We start from the raw sequence: 27,865 nt of genomic DNA on the forward strand, positions 1-27,865 counted from the left end.
TCATTTGGAAACTATGTTTTAATAAAAGTAGGTGGTGAAATGTAAGAGCAAGCCTCACTTAATAATCTCTTACATTCTTTTTTCCTTTTTTAACCACACGAAACAGGAAAACCGCACTTTGTTGTCTGTACATGACCTTTTCTGAATGCAAACCTTAGTCTGTCCTTAAAATTCTCCCCAGCAAAATAATAAAGCAAAGGGTTGAGGCAGCTATTAGCAGCTGCCAAGGCCAGTGTGACGATCACAGCTTTCTGCAGCCTGTCTGTGCACTTGCCCATTTCCCACACAACCAGGTGGAAGGTTCTCAGGACATGATAGGGCAGAAAACACAGGAGGAAGATGATCAAGGCAATGATGATGGTGACGAGGGCCTTCCTGTGAGAAACCCGCAGCCCTGACTCCGGGACCTCCACCTTCAGCAGGGCTCGGATAATCAGCAGGTAGCAGACGCTGAGCGTGCAGAGTGGCAGCAGGAAGCCCACCACCAAGGCGATGTAGTTCATGATCTGCAGTTTAGCAATTTTATTGAAGCTCAGCTCTAAGCATGATGTGACATTTTCCTTCTGCTCAGAGCCATTCTTCAGAAGTATTGTTGAAGAAGCCATGATGAGGGTCCATATGATCCCACATAGGACCCAGGCACTTCTGATGCTGGTGACATGGAGGAGCCGGAAGGGGTGGACAGTTGCCAGGTAGCGCATGACACTCAGCACAGTCAGGAAATAGATGCTGCTGTACATGTTGACATACATGGAGTAAGACATAATCCTGCAGGCCAGGTCCCCAAATATCCAGTTGGAGCCTCTGAGGTAATAGTCAACCCTGAAGGGCAGTGTGGTTATAAACAAGAGATCAGAAATAGCCAGGTTCAGCATGAAAACATTTACAGATGTAGACTTCTTATAAGGCTGCAGAAAAACATAGATGGAAAAGCTATTTCCCAAGGCTCCACAGACAAATATTATCAGGTACACAACAGGATAAAAATCCCTCTTGAATTTTTCAATCAGGCAGTCCTTGTGGCTGTTGTTATTGCTGAAGGTGTCATTGGGTTCCATTTCTGATATGGAAGTGGATAGAGGCAAATACATAAGTTTTCTCTCCATGCTGGATTAAAAAAAAAGACATAAAAAGTTACTTCCTGCTCACTTTGTTTACCTATTTCCAGATTTTAATGAAGTGTAGAGAAATATTAGTTTTTCTTTGAAACTTAAATCAAAAATATATTAGCTAATATTTACTATATGCTCCATTATATTTCATGATAAAATTCTAGGATGCAGAATATACATTAATTTATTTGATTGGAGCTGAAGCCTTAAACTTGAGAGACTTTTGGCCTAGAGTTCATATTGACGTGAATGTCCTACAACACTATGGTCTAAATCTACCGGACAGCAGATTTCTGACTAGCATCAATGGAACACAGAAGGAAGTGGCACAACATTTTTCAAGTGCTGGAAGGAAGGCTCTACCAACCTAGAGTTCTATATCCAGCAAAAATATCCTTTAAGTGTGAAGGCAAAATCAAGACATTCTCAGATGATTAAAAACTAAGAGAATTTATTGCCAGCAAACCTACTTTAAAGAATGAAGAAAAGAATTTCCCAAACAGAAAAGAATCAATAAAAGAAGGATCTATGGAATATCATAAAGGAAGAAAGAACACAATAAGCAAAAATATGAGTAAATGCAATAGGACTGGTTCTTTGAAAAGATCAATATAATTGGCAAACCTATAGCAAGATGAACAAAAGAAAAATAGAGCAGACACAAGTTACTATTATCAGGAATAAAACAGGGGGCATCATTACAGGCACTGCAGACATCAAAAGGATAATAAGGAAATACCATGACCACCTCACAAACATAACCTTGACAACTTCAGTTAAATGGATTAATTACTCAAATAATATAAACTATCCCAATTCACCCAATATGAAATAGGTAATTTGACTATTAAGAAAATTAACTTCTTAATTAAAAATTCTTAATAAAAAAACTGCCAATACTAGATGGTTTCACTAGAGTATTCTACAAAATATTTAAATACTAGAAAGAATTAACACCAATTCTATACAATATCATCCAGAAAATAGAAGAGGAAAATACCTACCCCAACTTTTTTGTGAAGCTAGTATTACCTTGAAATCAAAACCAGAAAAAGTCAAAGAAAATACTTATATAAAACTACAGATCAATAATCTTTATGAAAATAGATGTAAAAATCTTAGCAAATAGATGTTAGCAATATACAAGACAAAATTTTTTTTTACACGATGATGAAGTAGGGCTTATTCCATGGATTCAAGATTGGTTCAATATTTTAAAAATACTCAATGTAATTCATGTAAATAGGCTAAAGAAGAAAAATCACATGATCATATCAATGATATACACAAAGCAATTGAAAAAATCCAATAGCTATTTATGATCAAAACTCTCAGAAACAGAGGAGAAGGGGGAGTTCTTTAATTTGATAAAGATCATCTGAAAATATCGACAGCTAACATGCTTAATGGTGAAAGACTGAATGCCTTCTCCCTAAAATTGGGAAAAATGCAAAGATGTCCACTCTCACTGCTCTTATTCAACATATTTCTGTTACAGTCTAGTCAGTTAAATAAGGTTTAAAAAAACAGGAAATAAACATCATACAGATCAGAAAGGAAGAAATAAAACACTTCCCATTTTCAGTGACATGATTGAAATTAAACTACAGTTCCGTTTGTAATCATTAAAAAATGAGACTTAAGTATAAATCTAACAAGATAGTGCAAGCTTTGCATACTGAAAACTACAAAATGTTAATGAAATAAATTGAAGTTCTAAATAAATGGAGATAGGTACCATGTTCATGGATTGGATGGTCAACAGAATAAAGATGTCAGTTTTCCTCAAATCGATATATAGGATTGATGCAATTTCTACCAACAATTTTATAGGACTTTTTTTTGTAGATATAGACAATATTATTCTAAAATGTATGTGGAAAGGCAAAGGAAGTAGAACATTTTTTTAAAAAAGAAGAATAAAGTGGAAAGAAGCAATCTACTCAATTTCAAGACTTATAGCAAAATTTATCAAGATTGTGTGACATTGAAGAACCTAGAGTTCTATATCCAGCCAAAATATCCTTCAAGTTCCAATTTTTTTTTGATAGACACAAAAAATAAGTGGAACAAAATAGGGAACCAAGAAACAGATTCACACAAATACGCCCAATTAAATTTTGACAATGGTACAAAAGTGATTCAACAGTGAAAAGACAATTTTTTGAGGTGCTAGAGCAATTAGATTCATAGATGGAAGGATACAACTGAACCTGAATCTCACACCTTATACAAAAATTAACCAACATGGTCATAGACTAAATGAAAAAAATAATTATAATTATATATATATATATATATATATATATATATATATATATATATTTTTTTTTTTTTTTTATTTTTTTATTTTTTTAAGAAATAAAGCATAGGAGAAAGTCTTTGGGATCTAGATTGAGGGAGAGAATTCTTAGGTTTAACATAACAAAACACACACATAATCTATAAAAGGAAAAAATTGATAAATGGGACTTCATCAATATGAAAAACTTTTTCTCTGCAAAAGGTCCTGTTTATGGGATGAAAAGGCAAGCTATAGACTAGTAGAGAATATTTACAAACCACATATCCCACAAAAGTAACTAGAATATATAAAGAACTTTCAAAATTCATTAGTTAAAAAACAACTAAAACACCAATCCAATTATAAAATGGTCAAAAGACATAAACAGATATTTCTGACAATGTGAAGATAACAAATAAGCACAGGAAAAGTTGTCCAACATCACTAGCCATTAGGGAAATGCAAAGTATAATTTTAATGAAATATAACTACATACTTATTAGAAAGGCTAAAATAAAAATTATTAACAACACCAAGTACAGAGAAATTGGACCACTCATATATTACATGCCAATGATACAGTCTTTCTGGAAATCAATTTGGCAATTTAAAAAAAAAAAAAAAAAAAAAAGCACCAAACATGCAACAACCTCACAACCCAGTAATTTCACTCTTGGAAAATTATCCCATGGAAGTGAAAATGTATGCTCTTACAAAAACCTATACATGAATGTTTATAGCAGCTTTATTTGTAGTAGAAAAAAAAATTGGAAACAAGCCAGATGTCCTTTATGGATTAAATACTATATACATGTCATGGAATACTACCCAGAAATTAAATGGAGTGAACTCTTTTTTTATATATATATATTTTATTGATTTTTTACAGAGAGGAAGGGAGAGAAGAGAGATAGAGAGCTAGAAACATCGATGAGAGAGATTCATCGACCAGCTGCCTCTTGCACACCCCACACCAGGGATGTGCCGGTAACCAGTGTACATGCCCCTGACTGGAATCGAACCTGGGACCTTTCAGTCCGCAGACCGACGCTCTATCCACTGAGCCAAACTGGTTTTGGCTGGAGTGAACTATTGATACATGCAATAACTTGGATAAATCTCCTGGGAATTATGTTATAAAAAAGCCAATCTCAAAATTGTATAAAGTACAATTTTATTTATAAAATAAAATCTTTGAGCCCAACTGGTTTGGCTCAGTTGGTAGAGCATCAGCTTATAGACTGACGGGTCCTTGGTTCTATTCCAGTCAAGGGCACATGCCTCAGTTGCAGGCTCAATACTTGGTGGGGGTTGTGCAGAAGGCAGCCAATCAATGATTCACTCTCATCATTGATGTTTCTATCTCTCTTTCTCTCCCTCTTCCTTTCTCTTTGAAATCAGTAAAAATATATTTAAAATCAATAAAAAATATTTTTAAAAATATTTGAAATGACAAAAATGTAGAAATGGATAACATAGATTAGCAGTTGGGATTAAGAAGGTGATGGCAATAGGAGAGAAGTGGATGTGGCTATAAGAGGGCAGCTTGAGGAATGATAGAAATGTTCTGTATCATAACTGTCCATGTCAATATGCTGGCTGTGATATTTCCTATAGTTTTGCAAGATGTTACCATTGGGGGGGGAGATAAAAACAAGTGATATCTCTATTGTTTCTCACAATTCCATGAAATGCTATAATTAGCTAAAAATGAAAAGTTTAATTAAAAAGAAAAAGGTTAGTTGTAATTTGAGCAGGATACCCCACAGGCGTCTTCAAACTACGGCCCACGGGCCACATGCGGCCTGCAGAGGAGTCTGATCTGGCCCACCACGTTTTTGGGGCAGTGAGCGCAGCCGAGGTGTTACAGTAGGAATTAGTAGTTCATATAGTCCGGCCCTCCAGCTCTCTGAGGCAGTGTTTCCCAACCTTCTCTCATGATGAGAATCACCTGGTGGAGTTGTTAAAACACAGATTCCCGGATCCCAACTAAGAAGTGCTAAACTAGAATTTTTGAGAACATATAGGTAAAATTGCATACCTAACTTAGTGCTCTGTATATAAAATCTGTCTTAGAGCACTAGTTAAGTATACAATTTTACCTATATGTTCCCAAAAATTCTAGTTTAGCACTTCTTAGTTGGGATCCGGGAATCTGTGTTTTAACAACTCCACCAGGTGATTCTCATCATGAGAGAAGGTTGGGAAACACTGCTCTGAGGGACCGTGATCTGGCCCCCACTTTAAAAAGTTTGAGGATGCCTGCCCCAGATGATTGTAGGATTCCATCTGGAAATGGTTTTGTGTTTAGAGCCTTTTATTATTATTATCATTATTATTATTATTATTATTATCATCATTATCATCATTATCATTATTATTAAAGGTCCTCTTCCCCACACACTGCATTCCTCTCCAACCTGTGCACACTGTGTACCCGGAGATATCATCTCAAGGAAGATGGAAAAGGCTCTCAGGAGCCTCATTGCAGTTAGTAATAAAGCCAACTTGTTTTGTTTAACAGGTGTGTTTCTGGTGGTCTTCGGCTGAAGGATATTAACAAATTAGAGTTTGACCAAGGTTCCCGAAAAGTATTTCCTGATTTTAACTAGTACCTCAACTCAGTAATAGTGCACCAATCTGAGACCCCTTGCTCATGGCTGGTTATGAGTTCATACTGCATTGAGCTCTGACATTTCATTGAGAACCTTCAGCAGGTGTGCGTTTTGTTTTCTTAGGAATAGACCCTCTGAGTCATTTTAGTTACCGATCAGACTTGTAAATTTAGTAAACTGTGAGAATGGTTTTCTAACCTTCTACCACCAGATCTGTAATCTGTCTATTGTCTTGAGCGTTGTTTGTCTATCAGGGGGAAAGTGTATAAGGAAAGAATAAGATAATTCCCTACTAAGTCCACCCTCGAGCTGCCGCAGCGGCTGAGTTCAGAAGGACCAGCATTCCTTTTTGTCAGGTCACCATTTCAAAACTTTGACCGACTTGCTCTGTCTTATCTTTGTGACCTTGAAAACTGTTAACTTCTCTTCTTTTCAGCTCTAATTGAAGACAATTGACCTTTGTCCAAATCCCAAGACAAAAATTCATACAGGTACCATTTTTTTTTTCTTTAATTTTTAAATTGATTTTAGAGAGGAACGGAGAAGGAGAGAGATAGAAACATCAATGATGAGAGAGAATCTTTGATCAGCTGCCTCCTGCACACCCCTCACTGAGGATTGAACTCAAAACCCAGGCATATGCCCTTGACCAGAACTGAAGCCAGGACTCCTCAGTCCACAGGCCAATGCTCTATCCACTGAGCCAAACCATCCTTTCACCCCTGCAGCTCCGTGGGACTCCCTCAACCTAAAATGGCACCTCTTCCAGGCCCAAAACCTGCTTCCTTCAGCTTTTCTTACTGTAACACAAATGTGTGCTTGTCTCTACAACTGGCACAATTTTGTTGGGAGCCATCAGAGTTGGGACAAGCAACTCTGTCTTAAGGAAATAGAATTAAGTTCCTTCTAGCAGAAGTTATGAGGTGCTCTGAGGGCTTGGCCAGAAGATAAGATTAACCTGCCTCTTAGCATCTTCCTGCCGCTTCCCCTTCCTGATCCTCCCCCCTAGATAGCCCAGCCTTGGAATGTTGCACCTTGGAATGTTATGCAAAGACCCCTCTGCATAAGCAACCCTGCCCCCCTTTGTTTCTGCTGTATAAATACAGCCATTTCAGAGAATAAAATTGAGGCTTGATCAGAACCTTGTCTTGCCTCCATTCTTTCGCGTTCCTTGTTTGCTTCATTCTCTTAGGTGGTTCCTGCGTGCCCCCGTTGTTGTCCCGCGGGTGGGGGCACAATTTCACCAGGATCGATTTGGAATTATAGTAGCCACTTTGGGGAGTTTTTAACATAAGATTATTTTACTTGGAAGCACGTTAGAACAATAAGTTTCTTTTGTTTAATGTTGACGATAACCTCCTCCTTTGCTTCCAAACTTTGGGAATTAATAAGTGCTGGCTTTTTAATCAGTTATTGATAAAATTGTCAGGGACTTAAATCAATTTTAATGTAACTGTTTTATGTGTGTTTATTTCAAAATCTGTTTTCTATGCTTTCCTCTCTTTGCAGAATGAATGTAATTCTCCTTTTTCAGTGTTAATGTCATATTCATACGAAGCAGCCTCCCTTTTAATCTTGTTTGTGATTCCTCTCTTCCATTTTCATAAGAAATTAAGAAATTAATTTCACTAACTTTGTGCACATTATAGGACTACCTAGCCCAGATAAACAGTCAAAATGTCTGAAATAAATAAACATTTATTAAACATGTGTTGAACTTTATGAACACTAAAAGTATATTTACATAATAGGTTCTTATTATTACAGTTGCAAGAAAAGAAGAAAAGGTATTATCTTAAAATTAAAATATAACGTGTGTGTTTTTTTGTTTGTTTGTTTGTTTTTTTGGCATGATTCAGAGTCTTTAAATATTTAGTTTAATATATAAACTAGTGACAATACAACATTTTGGTTTTTAAAAGGCCAGGGTTAATTATTTTTTATTATTAAACTAAATTTTCTACTTTAGTTTTATGAGTCAAGCAAGATTCTACTACTTTGATAACTTGTTTAAAATTTTAAAATATACATATAAAATCGCATTCAACTAAAATAGGTGAATAAAAAAATGAATGGCATTGTATTAAAATGAGTGACAGTAATGAATGCCTTTCTAAAGTAAAGATTTAAATTTATGAAATCCTCACATTGTTAAAAATCATAATAATTTAATGTGGTGTTAATTAAGATTATTTCCTGATCCTTAACTAAATTTAAGACTTTAGGCAAATAGTTAATAAATCTTTGGATGCCTCAATAAATAAATAAAACAGATATAAATAAAACACTGGCCACTACATATAATATTTACTTATTTGTTAGAATTGGCAATAGATAAAATATGCAAATGCCTTTGGATTATATGTTTATACATCAAAATTGTTTACATTGAATGATATAAACAGTAATAGAAAAAATATCTAAATAATCCCTTATCTTCTCTAATTGTTTTTATGCTTGAAGAAAAGGAAGATTGATTACTTTAAAGATGATAATTAATATAACTGGTTAATACTAATAGGTATATACGGTAATGAATATTATTTTCTGTTTATTTGGAAGCTACAACAATTTATTCAGAGGATAAATTTAAAATGATATACACATTATTTTACTTAATAGATTTCATTTTAAAGCTGTAAACACTTTAAATTTATTATTTATTTATATAACAGAGCCTGGTGCACAAATGTATGCACCAGTTAGTGGGGTCCCTGGGCCTGGCCTGCAGGATCAGGCTGAAACCAGCTCTCTGACATCCCCTGAGGGGTCCCAGATTGAGAGAGGGTTCATGCCAGGCCAAGGGACCCGATCAGTGCCTCATCAGGGCCAGGGAGGGACAGGGGAAGTTGGTCAGCCAGAGAGGGACTATGGAAGGGCTCCAGGGCATGTCTGGACCCCAACAGCAAGTTAACCTACCAGTCGGAGCATCTGCCCCCTGGTGGTCAGTATACATCATAGCAAGTCATTGAGCAGCCTTAGCATATCATTAGCATATTATGCTTTGATTGATTGAACAAATAACTGGAGACTTAGCATATTGGGCTTTTATTATATAGTATTTAGAAATTTGAGAATGTCTAAATGCAGTCATACAAATGTATATTAAGAAATCTTTTACTTCAGATTGTTACATGAATAATGTATAAAAAAAGTAATATTCAAATTTGGGTCTTCTTAATATAAAATTAGCTCTCATGCTTCTTCTGACACAGTTATAAATCATTTTTCAAAAAGATTCCTTGCTCTAAAAATAGTTAAGTCTCTAATAACTATTGTTAATTGCTGGGAATTCTTACCATAATTATTTTTTGACTTTAAGTATTTGTGACTTATATTTTGTTTCCTCAAACAACTATTCTTTTTTTTTTAAATAAAGGTTATAAATGCTGCAGGAGTTTTAAAAAATATGTTTTTATTGATTTTAGAGAGAAAGAAAGGGAGAAATAGAGAGAGACAGAAACATCAATGTGAGAGAGAATCATTGATTGGCTATCTCCTGTATTGGGGATCAAGCCAGCAACTCTTGCATGTGACCTGACTAGGAATTAAACTGTGACCTCCTGGTTCATGGGCCAACACTCAACTACTGAGCCACACCAGCGGAGCTCAAATAACTATTCTTGAGTCTTCCTTCCCCAAGTTCAGAATGAAGCTACTTATATGCATTTCTGCCTAAACCACCTTGGGGTTTATTAAAATGGCCAATAGGTAACATGAGATTAGTTTCTTCATCCTATAAATGGAAGGACAATGGAAATAATTAGATTTCTAAAAAATTTTTGAATTTTAGCCAGGACCGGTTTGGCTCAGTGGATAGAGCATTGACCTGAGGACCAAAAGGTCCCAGGTTCGATTCCGCTCAAGGGCATGTATGTTGGTTGCGGGCACATCCCCAGTGGGGCTGTGCAGGAGGCATCTGGTCGGTGTTTCTCTCTCATCAAAGTTTCTAACTCTCTGTCCCTCTTAATTCCTCTCTGTGTAAAATCAATAAAATATATATTTTAAAAATTTTAAAAAAATAAAAAAATTTTGAATTTTAATTAATTTAAAACTATTATGAGTCTTTATTTATCAAACTTAGTAATAAAAACTGATAAATTACAAAAAAGTGGATTTTGCTAAGTTAATTATACTTAAGTAAAATACACTATAGTATTAATATCTTTCTTTTTAAAAAAATATATTTTATTGATTTTTTACAGAGAGGAAGGGAGAAGGATAGAGAGCTAGAAACGTCAATCACAGATAAACAATCGACCAGCTGCCTCTTGCACACCCCCTACCAGGGTTGTGCCCTCAACCAATGTACATGCCCTTGACCGGAATCGAACCCAGGACCTTTCAGTCCGCAGACTGACACTCTACCACTGAGCCAAACCAGTTTCGGTGATAGTATGAATATCTTTCAAGGGTTATAAACTTTTTAAGTTAAAGGAAGTATTCTCATGTCTAAATACAAAGAACGCCATAATAAATGAGTATCAAAAGACTTTCTTCCAGGATTCTAGATTTACAAATCCTTTTCCCTTTTCTGTCATGACAAGTCTGAGAAAGCACTGAGAAAACATCATTATACAAGTTCTGACTCAATTACATGGGAACTCCCAGAGATCGATGCTCATTTTGGATATGGGTTCCGTAGCTACAGTGTAACTATATTGTTTAAGAGCAATAGCAGCTGCAGCAAGGCTTGCAGAAGCCTTAAATTAACTTAGTCAACTTAAATCTAGGGTCTCCACGAAACAATAGTTTTTCTGCTGTGCAGACACTCTTTATTGATAGAAATAACTCAGGACTTTTCAGCTAATCACTTACACTCCTGTGCAGTTTGGTGGTTTCCCTTCAACATCACCATTCACTGCTGTAACACTCTACACCCAGCTACCCTCCTTCCCACCTCTGCAGAAAGACAGCAGTTATTGGTTAGTTTGATTAGGGAGGGATCCACACCCTGCATGGGCTTTCTAGATTCTCCCTTGGATGTCCCTAATTTAACTTTTTTAGTTGTTTGGTTCATACTTAAAAAGAAAAATTAAAAATTGCCAAGCAGGCTATGCTATTGCTAAATTTACCCTGAAACAAAATAAGGTCAGATGACTAAATTAATAGCCTGTACCCAGACTTGCCAGCTGCCAAAAAGATAAAAGAATAAATATTTATGTTGATATATGGTATCTAATTTTGGATTCATCCATCAATTCAAACTGGTTTAGAAGTAGAGGTTTCCTAACCCCATCAGACGGATTAATGAACCTTGGGGTGCTTTGCTACACCCTAAAGAGAGAACCATAAAAATGCAGAGTGTAGCAAGGCTGCTTCATCATATTAGCTACAGTGGCAGAGATACACTGGCAGTGACATTAAACCAACGCTGGGGGGGTAATTTTAGGCTGTTGCTAGGGAGGTCCCAATGCACACCCTACCTGCCATCAACACAATCTTAGCGAGACTGTGAAGGAAGAAGATGGAGAACCGTAGCCTCGAGGCTCCTTTGAACATCTCTAAAGAATCTGTGAATGTGCTCTAGTTGTTGTTTATTTTCACAATATGTTAAAGCTTTTCTTTGCTGAAAAGCACTGCTGTAATAGTATAAAACTTTGCTTAATTTTGTAATTCCAACTTGTCTCTACATTTTAAGAGACACACATTTCACTGACACAGTTGTTAAATAACTGTAAAGCTTTACTTTTTACTTGGAACATCACTTTCCGTATCCACAAACAGCGGAGAAATAATGATAGGATTCTACAACCCTCAAACTTTAAATGGCCCAAGCATTTCCATTGACCTTGATGGCAGGTAGTAAGCAATCTCTTCTAGGACCCACAAGTTACCTCCCTCTGAGTTAATGACAGGCTGCCTTATGCATGGGAATTACTTCCAATTTTTTATCCTATTCCTATTGCAATCTACTGTGATGAATGCAGGAAAGATGCATTTCCAAAATATTCTCCAAAGCAGCCTCCATGAGATTTGAAACCTAGATATTTGGTCTTTGGGAAACATCAGAGAAAAACTTCTCTTGAACCTCGATGAAATGGATTTTATTGGAACCTTTAACAACTGGCATAGCATTAGAACTCCAATATTTTAATGTTTGAATTCATGGTTACCGACTAAAAAGTCATAACTTCCCCTTAACTACTGGAAGTCCTCAAACTGAGGATTTAAAAAAATTCTCCAGAAGCTTCTGCCCAAAACAGTAATCTACAGACTGCAGAAGAAGACAGCTTCTACACAACACAGCACAACATTACTTTTCTAATTCTTTGGCACTTTTTTCATTCCTTTCACTACTCATCTTGTCCATTATTATACTTTCACTCTCTCAAAAAGGAAGGAAGAGGGAGAGAGAGATAGAAACATCAATGATGAAAGAATCATTGATTGTTTGCCTCCCACATGCTCCCTACTGGGAACAGAGCCCACAACCCAGGCACATACCCTTGACCAGAATTGAACCTGGAACCCTTTAGTCCACAAGTCGACTCTATCCATTGAGCCAAACCCACTGGGGATAATCTCCCTTCTCTTCATCCTATAACCCATTATTATCTTCTGCCACTTAAGAAAAAAAAAAATTTGACATCTATACAGCAAGACCACAAGCACCAGCCAAATGTGAAATTTGACCATAATCTTTAAGTCTGAGCTACTACCAATGGAGCATTCGTTACTTACCTAAAGCTCAATTAACTCAGAATAAGGTCATACTGGAAAAGTTCCGTAAAGATGGTGGAGTAAGGTAAGCATTATGCTCATCTCCTCCCATGATCACTTCAAAATTACAACTACATTATAAAACAATCAACCTGGAAAGGTTGAAGACTAGCTGAACAGAAGTCCTATAACTAAGGTTATAAAGAAAAGCCACACTGAGACTGGTAGGAGGGACAGAGACCTGGAACAACCTTCTCCACACTCACATGTGGTGATTGGGAATCAAGGGAGATATCTCACACTCACATGTGGTGATTGAGAATCAAGGGAGATATCTCCACTGCAGAGTCCTCCTGAAGAGTGGAGGGTACCAGCCCCACAGCTGGCTCCCCAGCCTGGAATACCAGTGCCAGAAAGAGGAGCCCCCACAACATCTGGCTGTGGAAATGAGTGGGGATTTTGTCTGGCCCATGGAGACAGAATATTGCTTGAAACCCAGGCATCCCTTAGGGCCTGCAAACAGACTCACTGGCTTGTAGGCACTTACCATAGGCTCTGGCAGAGGTACAGTGGCATGGAGAGTGCCAGAGACGTACTGGAGGGATTAAATGGCATCGCTTAGGGCAGCTGCCATTGTCCCTGTTTTAAGCCTTCCTCCTACACATCCAACAGGCAGGCACCATCTTTCTTGTGTTGAGCCCTCCCCTCAGACAGCCAAATATGAATCTTTTAAAAATTGTGCATTGACCCCACATCAACAAAATGCTTGCTGAGGCTTTTACCACCCTATCATCAAAACCCAACACTTTAGGAACGGGAACAAAAGCTGGGCATATTCTGGATAAAACCAGTTTCTTCATTTTCTTCAAAGGCATTCCAGACTGCTTTGCAGGACGTGTTTGACTTTACTAAAGGCATCTATGAATAAAGACTCATTTCTGTTGTGATAAATAATCCGTAAACTCCCAATACCAGTATATCTTTGGCCTCACTGGGATACTTCTCATGTGGATAGCAGGCTTACACCCACCTGTCACACACTAACTTAGCCTGTAAAATCGGGGTAATTGTTAGAGAATTTTAGAATTTTTAACCATCAGCTCTTCAGTGAATCATCATAGAAACCTCTGGAATAGGTAAGCAATGCTAATTGAGAGAACTTGCAGGACTAATAACTGACTCCGAGGTATGCTGGCTGTGCAATCAACTACTACCAGAGTTGAGACAATGCAACTGGAAAGGATCATCCAAAACTCATCTCTGACCCTGGAAAAAGTCATAAATTATATAACATCTCTAGAAGTTGATAAAAGTTCTTTCTTTAATCAAACTCCAGCCAAGCTCTCTTCTCAACTAGGATTCCTTGGCCTATAAAAACTCAAATAAAACATTAACATAGCTCAAGGCCACATCTGTACGATGACCCTAACCTCCCCTTCTTACACAGCCTGGGAAACTCCAGGCTGTCAAACGAATTTACTGTGTGTCCCAGCTAACAGTGGAAGATTGACCCCTGCCTCCCAGCCTCTGTGGGAAGGTAGGAGCCTACCATCTATAACACCAGTCAGCAAACCTAGATGCATTTGACATGGACCAAACTTCCCTTCCAACTTTTTATAATTTTTCAATTCCCTGACCTACTGAGTACTGTCTCTATTTTCTCATTCCCCTTTGAAAATATTCAGTTATCTCTATAAAAATCAAAACTGAGTTCAGTTCTTGTTAGACTCTTTTCTCTATTGCAATAGTATATTACTGATTAAAATCTGTCTCACTTTATCTGGTGTTCAGTTTTGTTTGTGAAAAAGCCTAGGTTTAAATGCAAATTTATGAGACAGAGTTGCCTTGGATAATGACATAGTCCCTAATTTCTTCTTAGCCAGTCAAAGAGAAATTTATGCAAGAGTAAACACCTCTTATTACAACTGTATAAATACTACAGAACAGCCTATGACTAGAGTGGGGTGTTGGGGAAGCTTCCTGAATGCATAGAAAGGAACAGGTAGAGATTAACCAAAGGGCTTGTATGCATGCATATAAGCCTTACCAATGGACACAGACAACAGGGGGGTGAGGACATGAGTGGGGGTAGGATAAAGGGGGGGGCCAATGGGTTGATGAGGACACATATGTAATACCTTAATCAATAAAGAAAAAAAAAACAGATTTTTGGGAGACATACTTTCATTGTCTGGCTTCCTGTTTCTCAGAATTTGTTATAAGAATTAATAACCACTTTTGTTCCTGGAATGTCTTGCTTTCTTGAGTCTTACTTCCAAATTACTTAACACAAGCACGAATCCTATAACTCCTCACATCTTCTTTCTGAGACATCCCAGTTTTCTAACGTGTACATTCTCTTTTGATACAAAAAGCAATAAATCCAACTTCATTCCACTACTGGAATGTTCCTAATGCCCTTGGACTAGAAGACACTGGGATGCTCGTGGAAGAGAATCCATGTAATAATCTCAAGAATGAAAAAGGAATGGCAAAACAGTTAAGTTAATCCACCAAAAGGTGGTTTGTAAGTATATTTCTGATGCAGTATGGATGCTTTTCAATTCTCCTTCAGAGACTTATGTGAAGATGTGACTCAGATAATATGGTTTGCATGTAAAGTGTCAAAAAAGAACAGCTTTTTTCCCTTTAAATTAGCAATTCCACAAGTATCTTCCAAAAAATATGAGCTACATGAGATTCTCTGTAATATGGCCTCCATGTTCAGATCAGCCTGAGAAACACAGCAAGCTCTAGAATTCTTCCCTTGCAGGTTCGGAATCCACGTTAAAGGCTCTATGGGGGCTCTGAAGGAGGGAATGTTGGATTTATACAGGGTATCTTTCCTCTTTTTTTTACTCTGAATACTTTTTTGTACATTAACACATACTTCTATCCCACATAACTAATATTTTATACAGTCTTACTTGTGAAATGCTGATATTATTATATGAAATATCTGGAAGATAATTTTGATACACAAGAAAGAAAAACCTCTACCCGCCCACCCCCCACTCCCCAACAGGCCAAATCAACAAGCAAGTGTTCAAGTGTTTAGAGTCAAGAAGCTCTAAGCACTTTAGACTAAATTAGCATTTTTGAGTATCCATTATTTCATTTATAAAATGGAGATTGTATTAGTTTTCTAGGGCTGCTTTATCAAAGTACTACAAATTGGGTGGCTTAAAACAACAGAAATTTATTCTCTCACAGCTCTGGAGGCTAGAAGTCTGAAATCAAAGTGTCAGCAAGGCCATGCTTCCTTCTAAGTCTCTAGGGAAGAATCCTTTTTTGCTTCTTCTAGCTTCTGGTGTTACCAGAAATCCCTGTCATTCCTTGCCTTATAGATGCACCACTTTAATCTCTTGAGTCTGTCACATAATGTTTTTCTTATGTCTTCCCATTATCTTCCCATTATGTATTTTGTGTCTCTGTGTCTTGTCTTCTTCTTAAAAGAATACCAGTCATTGGGGTAGAGGTCATCTTAGTTTAGTATGACCTCATCTTAATTAATTAAATCTGCCAAGATCCTATCCTATGTAATATTGTAAAAGGCTAATGTGCAAAGTGTCCCCTGGATAGGGAGTGACCAAGAATTCGACCAGAGGGTGGGGCTGGCCAGCCAACCTTCCACATCACCCCCTCCCCCCGGCTGGCCTGGCCCAATCAGCCCTGATTGGGGTGGGCAGGCTCGACCCCACCTGTGCATGAATTCGTGCACCGGGCCTCTAGTTTCCAATAAGATCACAATTACCTGGGTTTAGGACTTGGACTTAACTTTTGGGGGGACATAATTCAACCACCACAGTGACATATAACACCTATTTCATAAAGTTGTTGTAAAGATTAAATGAGAAAGAGAGAGAGAGTGAGAGGACTTCACAGAGTACCTGGCACTGGTAAGTGTTTCCTAGCTGCTTCACTCTCTTGAATAGTAAATGATCTAGCTTCAACATCTGTCATTTCAGTGACTATGAGAATGAATTGATGACCTCAATTCTCACATTCATATGAAGTATAAAATGTATTAATAGATTTCTCTCCCTAGCCAGTTTGGCTCACCAGATAGAGTATTAGCCTGCAGACTGAAGGGTCCCAGGTTCAATTCTGGTCAAGGGTTTTGAGCTCGATTCCCAATAGGGGGTGTGCAGGAGGCAGCCAATCAATGATTTTCTCTCATCGTTGATGTTTCTATCTCTCTCTTCATCTTCCTTCCTCTCTGAAATCAATAAAAATATTTTTAAGCAGATTTCTCTTAGATTATTCTGACATGTTTGTGATGAAAATCTCTCAAAAATCACTCCACTTCTTTATTTTGAGTCTCTGCCTACCAGTAATTTTCTGATAACCCATCTTCTTAGGCCTCACTGGAAGAGTGGACTATGGATTGTGAACTAGAAAATTCCAATAAAAGGAAAGTGGAATCCTCCATTATAAATACACAAATCAGAATTCTGGGTTAAAAATTTGATCTGTGTGAGTTTTGTTTCTGTAAATTGATTTCTTGAGGCTTAGGAGTAGATTGACCAGATGAAATTTCTCATGTACAGCCAGCACCAGTTTGGCTCAGTGGATAGAGCGTCGGCCTGCGGACTGAAGGGTCCCAGGTTCGATTCCGGTCAAGGGCATGTACCTTGGTTGCGGGCACATCCCCAGTGGGGACTGTGCAAAAGGCAGCTAGTCGATGATTCTCTCTCATTGATGTTTCTAACTCTCTATCCCACTCTCTTCCTCTCTGTGAAAAATCAATAAAATATATTAAAAAAAAATTCTCATGTACAGAGCTAAGGGCCATATCCTATTTCTGAGACAACCAAGTACCTTAATGCTGATTGCATGGGTGGTGGCTCTTTCCCTTTGATCTGTTTCAACAGAGAATCTGAGGTTTCCACTTGGGTTATAAGAAGAATGGTGAGGCCATTAGCTGAATGAGAAACAGATATTCCAGAGCTCAGGAGACAGAACAAGGCCGTTGAAAGAGTTCAGGGAGATCGTAATGAAGAGACCAGAAGTCTGGAAGCCTAAGCCTGACTTGGGAAAGGGAATACAGCAAAATCAGAAGCTTGGAGATAGTGTTTTAACCAAATTCGTAGGATTTAAAGTTTCTATTGGTTGGCAGAGCCAGGACAAAAGGATCAAACCCAAAATCAGAAAGGACAGTGTTGCAGTGTTAGAGTTCATACAGGCAGCACACACAAACAAAGCCCGTGAAGCAAACACAGATTTGGGTTAGATGTCACAATTATGTGTCGGCTCTGGATGGGCATAGCACTAGAGTAAGGGTTAACACACAGAGCCTAGGGGATACAAGGCAAGGGAGCTAAGACTGGTACGTGGCCAGCCAGATCAATTTTCAAGGAAGTGTTCTATTGCAAATGGGCTTTTTTTTTTTTTTTAATGGACACCTGTCCCTATGGCCATATAGAACCTCTTTAATCTGAAGAGCCTGACCATAGAACCAGGATTGTAACAGAATCCTAAAGAAAAGTAAGAGGCCAAGGAAAAGTCTGCATTAGTACAAATAGACGTGAAAATGATCAAGTCCTTAGACTTTTTGACCATGAAGACCACCATTTCTCCCAACTAAGGACCAACAGGGCTTGTGTATTGTAATGAGAAGTGGCAAACCTTTAGGGATGCTGTCAGCTGCAGATGTTGGGGGAAAGTCCCTATCATAGGCAGAGCATGAGATCCAGCAGGTATAACCCACAAATGTCATAAAAAAATATGGTTCAGGTGGTCCACGATGGAGTTGAGGGGTGCGAGGGATCAAAAACAGACTCTAAGGATTCCTTGAGCAACTGGGGAGGAAGAAAGAATTCATGGGGAGGTCAGTATAAAAGCAGCTAGGCCTTTTACTGCCGATCCACAATGCAAAGAGAGGACTTTAGGCCTGAGAGGAGGCCTGGCCAGTGCAGGCAGGTCCTGAGTCTTGGAGAGCCCAAATGCTGAACAAACCCTTAGACACAGGCACTCAGACCACGGATGCTAAAACAGGGGTCCATGTCCCTGAATGAGGTAGAGACCACACCTCAGGAACAAGAGAGATGCCCAATTTTAGAGTCAATGCACAAGATCAGGATCAGATCATCCCCAAGGGTATAATGCTGAGTCCCAGAGTTGCTTCATTTCCTCTGCCTGAGATTAGGATGGCTCTGTGCTTTGTAGGGGACTGCTGGGAAGTGAGAGAGGTGGGTAATGGCCAGACTTCCAGGGCTGCAGGGAGAAAGCAACTACAGAGTCTGCTTTGAATCCAAAATCCTCTTGAATCATGTGAAGCTAAGAAAGGGAAATATACAAACACTCTTCCTAGAAGCCTTACTTAGCGAATAGATACAGGCTAAAAGCAGGCCAACTCAACCAAAATTCAATTTAATTCAACACTTCCTCTTGAGAAACCTTTGAAACACTGTGACTGTTCCTTCCTACCAATACAAAATATATTTGACTACACTACACTGCAGCCTTTCATTAGACTTATTTAAAAGAAGAAGAAGAAGAGGAAGAAGAAGAAGAAGAAGAAGAAGAAGAAGAAGAAGAAGAAGAAGAAGAAGAAGAAGGAGGAGGAGGAGGAGGAGGAGGAGGAGGAGGAGGAGGAGGAGGAGGAGGAGGAGGAGGAGGAGAAAAGAAAGAAAAGAAAAGAAAAGAAAGAAATTACCTGCTAGATGTGGCTGTAAAAACCAGCCAGACCAATTAAGTATGTGACAGGAAGCTGAGAAATATATGAACAGGGAAATTTGGAAATAAATTGAGAGCATAATTTCTACTGCCTTAGAGAGAGAGTGTGTGCATAGCTTTTGGTACTGAAAGTGGGGTTAGAGCAAAGAAAGAATGAAGGCTTTGTCTCCTGAGGCTTTACTGGTAATAAAACAACAAAGAAGAAACAATGAGAAACAGCAGCAGATGGGGATGCCACACTTCAGCTATGGAGAAACCCAAATGTGCTAGAATCGGAGGAGGATGAATAACTTGCATCGATGCTGACTGTTTTCATGATCATAGCAAAACTGCAACTGTTCTGAATCTCACGGAAGTTATTTTCCTTTATACTTTTTAAAAAAAATTTTCTTTATTGATTAAGGTATCACATATTTGTTATTTTCCTTTATACTTAGAAAAAATATATTTTTTATGCATTCACAGGAGAATGTGTCGCAGAGTCCTCCCCCACAGATGTTCTCACCTTCAGTTGCAGATCTGGGCTTGTGATCTGAACTCTGAACCTCAAGACTGAGGCACTCAGACACACTAACATGGACATCATACCTAGCAGAGCAGCAAGCGATATGCAATTAGGCAACCAGCTGCCGTGACATTGTGGTAAACCACTAAAGGACAGATAATGTTCTGGAGAATCAAGGTTGGTGCATTGTGCATCATCGTTACAAGGCATCAGTGGTGGCATTTTGTGCAGGGCAGTCCCTGGGTAAAGGGCAGCAGCACCTCATGGGAAGGAGAACTGGTAGACCGGCCATGCCAGCAGCCTCCCTGATTGCTACTAGGTGATATTCTGAGTCCTCTGTTTGGCCACTGTTTCTGGGCCTTCAAACTCCCACAAGAAAAATCCTTCTAGTAAAATTGACATCAGGGTCCTTGTATGTCTGACTCATCAGCCATCCTCACTGCACATCCTCAGCTTTGGCCAAACCTGCCTAAGGACTCTGGGAAAGCATGCTTCCTCTATCAGTCCACCTCCACCTCCCTCCACCTCCGCCTTCACTTCCACCTCAAGTCACAAATGCTTGTGTACTTAACAAGAAGCTATAGCCAATCTGCACTGCATTTACTCTGTGGTCGGCACTCAGTGAAGTTCCTTTGTATATTAACTCAGTAACCAGGATGGGTGAGCTCTTGGGCAATTATAAACAGAGGTAGCTGAGGACCAGGGAGGGGCTCCAGTGGGGGGTCCACAGTCAGGTGACGATGAACTGATAGTGGGCTGAGCAGTTGGGAAATGGAAAACCATGAGTCCTCAGGGCCACAGAAGTCAGGGAAGGAGTGGAGTTTCAAAGGCAAGAAATGAAGATCAGATGAGAAAAGAGAGGAGTTTCAGCTGTGCACAGTGACGATGACCTTAGCCTTCTTGTATAATTCGGGGTCTCTGTGGTGGTGGGGATGTGGCAGGGCAGCTGTTGCTGTGGACTAAGAAGAGGAAGATGAGATAGAAATGACAAAAGCAATTTAGTAACTTTAGGCATGAAAGGACAAGGAAATATAGAAATTTGAGTAGGTCGTGGAGTTAGGTAGAAGAGGGAAGTAGCATTTGATTGACCATCTGCTGTGCATAGTGAATACATTCTCTCATTTAAAACTCAAAATCGTCCCAAGGGACTATCTTTACTAGCCTCCTTTTCAAGGTGAGGAAACTAAACCTCAAAGAGTAATGGTCATACAGCTAAAAAGTGAGTGGGTGGTGAGTCAAACTAGGTACGCTGGGCTTCAAGTACAGAGTACATTCTACTCTAGTCTGATTCAGGAGTATGAAGTTTGAAGAGACAGGAGGAGAAATGAACAGAGGAAGAAACTGAAGTCACTTGGGGGAGACGGGCTGAGAGTAAGGGTCACTCGGTGCCTCCAGGGAGAAGAAGGCTGCACCTTCCCTGCCCGACCCAAACTTCTCCAGCAAGAACCCTTCCCAGCTGCAGGGTGTGAGAACGCCCTCTCCCTTCGTTGTGGTCACTTTATCAGCTGCTGCGACTTCACCAGTTTCCTGTCCTCGGGCTTCCCCTGCCCCTCCCCTCGCTGCCTAGTCAATGATAACCTTATTGCTAAGTTCTTTGATATTTTTATCTCCACCAAGTACTCATCAGTCTTTCTCTTGATTCATCTCATATTGTTTGGCCAGTCTTTCCTTCCAAGTTGCTGTTCTCTTTGCCTGTCACCTAATTATTGATGTTTCCCAACATTCTGTCCTTGACCCTCTTTCCTTCTTGGTTCTCACGTCCTTGCATGAACTCATCAACTTCTTTGGCTTCAGTTACCGTCAAGGCCCCTAACTTAATCAGGCTCCTTTATCTCTTCCTCCCCAGCTCTAGATTGCAAAGAATCAGTTCTATTGCACGTTTCACAAATTCAAAAATGCCCCAAGTTTTCTTTCAAACTGCAACTCTCATTTATTTGTGAAAGGTTTTCCAGACTTAGCTCCCCAAAGTTGTGTAGAGAAGATACAATCCTCTGGGTTGGAAGATTCTACATGTTTGTCCCTCAAAATCCCAGAGGCCCCAGGTTGCTGAACTAATATGCCTCCCTCCCCCAAATAGGGAAGTATCATTGAATGTCTAGTTCTTGAATTCCAAGACTGCTAGCTCAGTCCTTTGTTGAAATAGTCACCAAATGTCATGGTAGAAACATAAAGTTTTGTTGACCTTTCCGGCCTCCTGGGAACAGTCTCATGCTTTAAGAATTATTCCAAAAGGATAAGTGCATCTTGGAAATCAAAACAGAAATGTAGACAAAATGAATTGAGATCACAACATCTTTTGAATGAGGAACTGAGCTGGTGTGCAGGCTTCCAGAATTAATGGGGGCAGGGCAATGAACCACACAGTTCTCCATTTCTATGGAGTCAGAAGCTTGGATCATTCTGCTGCTCCAGTTGTCGTCCATGCTATCTCCCTCATAGTTTCTCAAAATGCCCCGAAGTGCACCACCAAGCTAACACCCTTTGCCTTCCCAATATCCTTTGTTTCCCCAGGCCTCATAACTGTAAAATCAGCACTTTGGGCCCATTAGTAAGAGGGATATTTGAGGAACTGCTGAAAACCAACCAGTAGGTGTTTAATAGTATTTATGGCTCTAGAAGTTTCCTAAGAAGGGGATTCTTTAGTCCACTTTCTCTGTCCTGCAGGACTTCTCTCCAACAATTCCGGGGCCCAGAGAGACTTCTTAGTCAGTCCCCTGGGGCCTGATTATTCACCCTGCAGGATGACTTGGGTTTCCCCAGAGCAGAGTTTTACTGTCTAATATTTGTCCTCTGGTTAGGATTCCACATTAGGACTCCTCCACATTTGTAAAGCTCATAAAGCCCTGTCCTCCCAGTACCTAAATGAATAGTGTCTGATTTGTCCTGGAGCTTAGCAGACAGAAAAGGCTCCCTGTTGCCCATGGTGTTACCATGGGATCCTAGAGTAACCTGAAGCCCCTAAAGAACAGCCTTTGGAACCTGTCTGTTCTCCGTGGGGGAAGACCTGCATGAGATCTTGCAGCCTCTCATGAGGTTGGAAGGTGTTCCCAAGCAATTGTCACAACAGGCAGAGAATCCCTGTGAGAAACAAGCACTTTCTCCCTTGTAATGGCCTACCCCAATTGGCTTCTTTTATAAGCAAACTTTCCAGCTCCCTCTTCCCCACTCTTACCATTTCTCCTCAGATTTCTCAGGAATTCATCAGGAATTCATCAGATTTCTCAGGAATTCATCAGCCAATGGGAAGAGGGATGCTGGTGATTGGTTGATCTTTCTGGCCAGCCTCTTGACTAAATTTTAAAATGCTCAGTGAAAGTTCAGAACTCCCTAAAATAACTTCTGAATTTCATTAACCTGATTTCCTATTTTAGTTCTAAAGACCAGATATGCCCTATAATACCATTTTCTAATTAGAACATTTTCTTGGAACCATAGTAGTTGTCACCTTCTCAATGATTTATCCCAGCTGCCCATCCATAGGTGCCCTTCAACTTGCATCTGCCTCCTTCTTTTTCTAGCTCTGACCCTGACTCCTGAGAACCCACGGGAGCCTGAGCCCTTGTGCCTGGACTCTGTTGAAAGTTGCTAGGCCTTCTTCTTCTTCTTCTTCTTTTTTTATATATATTTTATTGATTTTTCACAGAGAGGAAGAGAGAGGGGTAGAGAGTTAGAAACATCGATGAAAGAGAATCATCAATCAGCTGCCTCCTGCACACCCCCTACTGGGGACGTGCTCGCAACCAAAATACATGCCCTTGACTGGAATCGAACCCGGGACCTTTCAGTCTGCAGGCCGATGCTCTATCCACTGAGCCAAACTGGTTTCGGCGGCCTTCTTGAAATATTGCCCAGTTTAGGGGAAGGACTGGACATGCAGCTCACCTCAACTATTACCTTCTTCCACTAAAAGGAGAACTTTGCTTAGACCACAGAATGTGTGGTAAAATGACATCCACCATCATAAACATAAATGGACAAAAGGAAGGAGAGGCACTCCAGAAGATGTGTATTGTCAGAGCCGCCATTAGGGCAAAGAGCTGCATGGGTAAAAAGTAACACTGGGGAAAGTTCTGGTGTGGCCAAACTGCCAGATCCTTTTAGTATCAGTATTGGACTGATGGTTTAGCAATAGTTGTCTTTTTTCTATCCTTCTCTGACAAAATGTTCCTGTCTGTTTACTTGTTTGGTTAGTTTGCACATTCTCCTCTGATGTTCCCTACTTGAGAATTTCCCTGTGCAAAAAGGTTATAGACACAGATTATAGACACAGTTGGGGATAACTAGCCCCTAAAATTGGAGTTGTTTCACAATTTGATTCTTTTTATGTTATTTTGAGGGGACAAATGCTCCCAGAGAACAACTTATCCCAGGGACATGGAATTTAATGTTATAAAACTCTCTCAACAAATTTTTGTCATTTTCCTAGTGTACTTTATTAGTGCACCTTGATTAAGGAAGATTGGAGCTATCTGTTATTAACCCAATTTCTGATCTAAGTAAGGTTGCGGAATCATTTGCATTTGAATCTTGATTCTCAATTCTTCTAATTTCAAAGACAAAAGAAGAAAGATAGTAGATCAGCAGATATTACTTCAGAGGCCAAACTCCTTCCAATAATTCCTAGGGATTGTGTCAGCAAAAGGAACCTCTCCCTCACCCCCCAATATCAAAGTGACTAAATGACATGATGCAGGGGCTCCCAAAAGCCCACTAATTCAAATTAAGACTCCCTCTCTTTCCCTTCCCTCTTACCTAGGCATTAAATTCATTTATTAGAGCAAATGAATTATTTACAAAGGTAGCTTGTTAAACATATTATGTTTCTTGGCATGATACGGAGGTATTGTGATATCATGAAAACCCTTGGGGAGTAAATCCCAACAGGATCCAATTCCTGGCTCTCTCTCTTGCCAACAGTGTGAGCATCAGCAAGCACTCACCCTCTCACTGTTGCTGAGAGAGCCAGAGGAGGCAACACATGTGAAAGCCTCCTGCAGAGCTGCACTGAGCCTGGCACATCCTGTACACCCAATGCACTAGCATTCCTGTTGCAATCCTATGATGTCCAGGAAAGAAATGGCTAAGAACTTGTTAGAATTCTGGGTATAAAATACATGTAAAGATAATAGGAAAGAAGCAGATAAGGAGAGAATGTTTCCATATGTCTGGAAAACTTGAAAACCAGAGAATTAATTGCCTGAGAAATGCAATATCTGACTACTTACTCTTCTGTTAACAAGGGAAGCCTCCTTCAAATATCTCAGAGAATTTATAAGGAAACAAAGCTATTATTACGGTAAACTCAAAATAAAAAGAAATCAACTTACCTTAAAAAATCTATGCTGCCCCCAAGTACTCTGTAGACGATTGTGCTTTCTGAACTAGAGGTGCAAATGAGGCAAAATGTGTCTCTATAGCTTCACAGGATGACACTTACACAGCATATATTTTTTTTCTCATGATAAAAATCTTGTTTTTATAATGTACTATACATTATAATGTACAATAACCATGGACTGGGTCCTTTTCAATTCTCCCAGCATAAGTAATCTTTAAACTTCCAGAAACAAATAGTCTTTTCTCCTCCCTCCCTCTCCTTCTCTTCACCCTCTTCCTCTTCCTGTCCATCCTTTGCTTGTTTTTCCCTCTCCTGTTGTCCTTCTGTTCTCCCTCAGATCTGCTTCCTCTCTTCTTTGCAATTTCTCCTTAAAACACTGAAGACACAAAAAGCTCCTATGCCTGGTCCTGGCTTTTCCTAAAGGCCCTTCCAACTTTGGGATTCTTTGGTTCCAACTGCTCAGGCCCTCATTACTTTCTTTGTCACCAAGTAATTAATCCTATAGGAGAAGTTTTCCTGTAAATAATCAAAGGTGGTACTATTTTCTCCATGGTTCAATTAATATAAAAAGATTAATAGGTTCAACAGAGATAAACATATGCTGTTAACTGGAGTCCACATTCATTCATGAATTAATCTATTTACACTTTCCCATCTATTCTTAATGGAGCCATGTACTAAGTTTTTTGCAAGAACTCCAGCCTCAGTCATTCTTTGTCCAGTAAAAGGATTAAACTCTGACGAAAGTAACTACAATACAAAGAAGGCAGTCAGTAACATCCAGAGAAAAGCATAAAGCCGGCGCTGGGTATTCTCACGGGGATCTGATAAGGCTCTATAGCAAAGCTGAGCAACCCAGGCAAATGCTTGCTTTTCTCTGCATTATCCAGCTTGGACACTGCATTTATCCAGAGCTCACTGGACAAGTTCACAAACTGAGCCCCTGTAGGCTTGTCTTCCAGGCTTAGTCTTGGGGAACTAGCACACCTGAGATGTGTGGTGTGCAAGATAAACTAGAAAAGCAAGATCCCTGAGCCTGGAATGAATACACACAAGATTTTTTAAAAATGTCTAAGATGTTCTTGACACACACCAACAGATTCACATTGCAAAAGTATAGCAACTTTCATCCAGAATCCATGATGTTTAGATGATAGGGGTACACTTTAGGACCCCAGGCGGGTACGGAGGCAGAATATTAACAGATCTAAACAGGCTAAATTTTGACTCATTTAAAACAGTCTGGAGTCTTGGTGTCTCTAACTTTTAACCACCAATATCTTGGAAACAAATTTATTTCTTTAAAGCATTAGTAAATTGAAATTCTCAAGAAGATTTTCATCTAAACAGTTTATGCAGTTGAGATGGATGACAGAAATTGCTAGAAGTCTTATATTTTCCACAAAGTACTCTTGCATTATTAATACAGTGTTAAAAGGGAGATTTAGGTGGCTTGCCTGAAATTGTACCTTTCTTTCCCTTGATTTTGTATTGCTCCCAGGTATGTGTCAGAAACAGGAAAATATTTTAAATTACTTAGGTCAGTTGTGTTGGCCATTAGAACCATCTGGGAGCGTTTAGAAAAGAAAAAAGAAAAAAAGAAACTACTACAGATGACTGCCTTACCTTCAAAAATTAATTTTCCCCTTTTCTAGGGGTACTTTTTTAATCTCCTCAGGATCAGCTAGAATAAAATGTGCAACTAGAGTAGAAAACCACTGATTAAGACCCCAAAGGTTATAATCATATGCTCTCATACACACTTTCGCTGTCATTGTGCCTCTGAGTAATATCAATGAAATCTACAATCTCAAATTTAACCTCCTCCCCTCTCCCAAGAAAATAAGATCCTGAATGGAAAAATCATCTTACATACTAAAATGACCCATTAATGAAAAAATAAGAAAGATGCTATATGGCCCAAAGTGAAGGTATAGTAAAGTACAGTAAATCCTTCCAATGTAATATTGTCTAGCAATTTTAAATTGTGACTATCAAGAATTTATGGCCATGTAAAAAAATAAATATAAATATATCTATACCATATGAACACAACTATGAAAATCAAAGTAGTTATATATAGAAACATACAAAAGAAAAAGAATGTAAAATAAATACCACATACACACACAAACATCAGTAGAGGCTATCTCATCTTTGGCATTTACTTTCTTATTTTGTACTTTTTCAATATTTTCTAAACTGCTATGTATATGATAAGAAACAATTTTATAGCCAAACAAAGGTAATTTATTTTTCAAAAATAATTCTTCTTACTATGTCTAAAGTGACAAGCAAGGTATAAATCTCAACAACTAACAAAACAAAGATAAAAATTCTTACCTGAGGTTTCTTTCTTTTAAGTGACTTAGCGTTTGTGTCTTCTGTCTGCTGCTTTCCTCCTCCAAGTAATTCAGCTTGCTCTTTAAAAAGCAAAATGAAACTGTGAATTATACTTTATGAACAGTGTCAGCCAATAGCAATAGAATAAGGAACTTTTTCAGTAGGTGGGGCATCTGTCCTTCATAGAAACTAGGTTGTGGGTGTTGGTGCTGGCTTACCCCTCAAAAAGGGGAAATATTTCCAGTTAGGAGCCACATCTAAAAGGAAGAAACCTAGATGAGCTCTGACTCTCTCAGGACTATATTTATCAGCATCTTTTACAACAGA

At 38.9% G+C, this 27,865-nt stretch overlaps 1 protein-coding gene across 6 annotated transcripts; it reads right to left on the reverse strand.

The window, feature by feature from the left end:
* Positions 1-27,865, reverse strand: CYSLTR2 (cysteinyl leukotriene receptor 2). Of its 6 annotated transcripts, XM_036458386.2 has the most exons (5): positions 27,539-27,865; positions 26,822-26,897; positions 25,185-25,238; positions 24,302-24,400; positions 1-1,107 (listed from the first exon to the last, which is right to left on the reverse strand). In XM_036458386.2, the coding sequence occupies exon 5, from the start codon at positions 1,104-1,106 to the stop codon at positions 90-92; it is 1,017 nt and encodes a 338-aa protein (XP_036314279.1). In that variant the 5' UTR covers position 1,107; positions 24,302-24,400; positions 25,185-25,238; positions 26,822-26,897; positions 27,539-27,865; the 3' UTR covers positions 1-89. The 6 variants fall into 6 exon arrangements, with proteins under 6 accessions (XP_036314279.1, XP_036314281.1, XP_036314282.1 ...); XM_036458388.2 differs by lacking the exon at positions 26,822-26,897; XM_036458389.2 differs by lacking the exon at positions 24,302-24,400.

Source organism: Pipistrellus kuhlii, unplaced genomic scaffold (genome assembly GCF_014108245.1).
Source record: "Pipistrellus kuhlii isolate mPipKuh1 unplaced genomic scaffold, mPipKuh1.p scaffold_m20_p_3, whole genome shotgun sequence".
Taxonomy (NCBI): Eukaryota; Metazoa; Chordata; class Mammalia; order Chiroptera; family Vespertilionidae; genus Pipistrellus; species Pipistrellus kuhlii.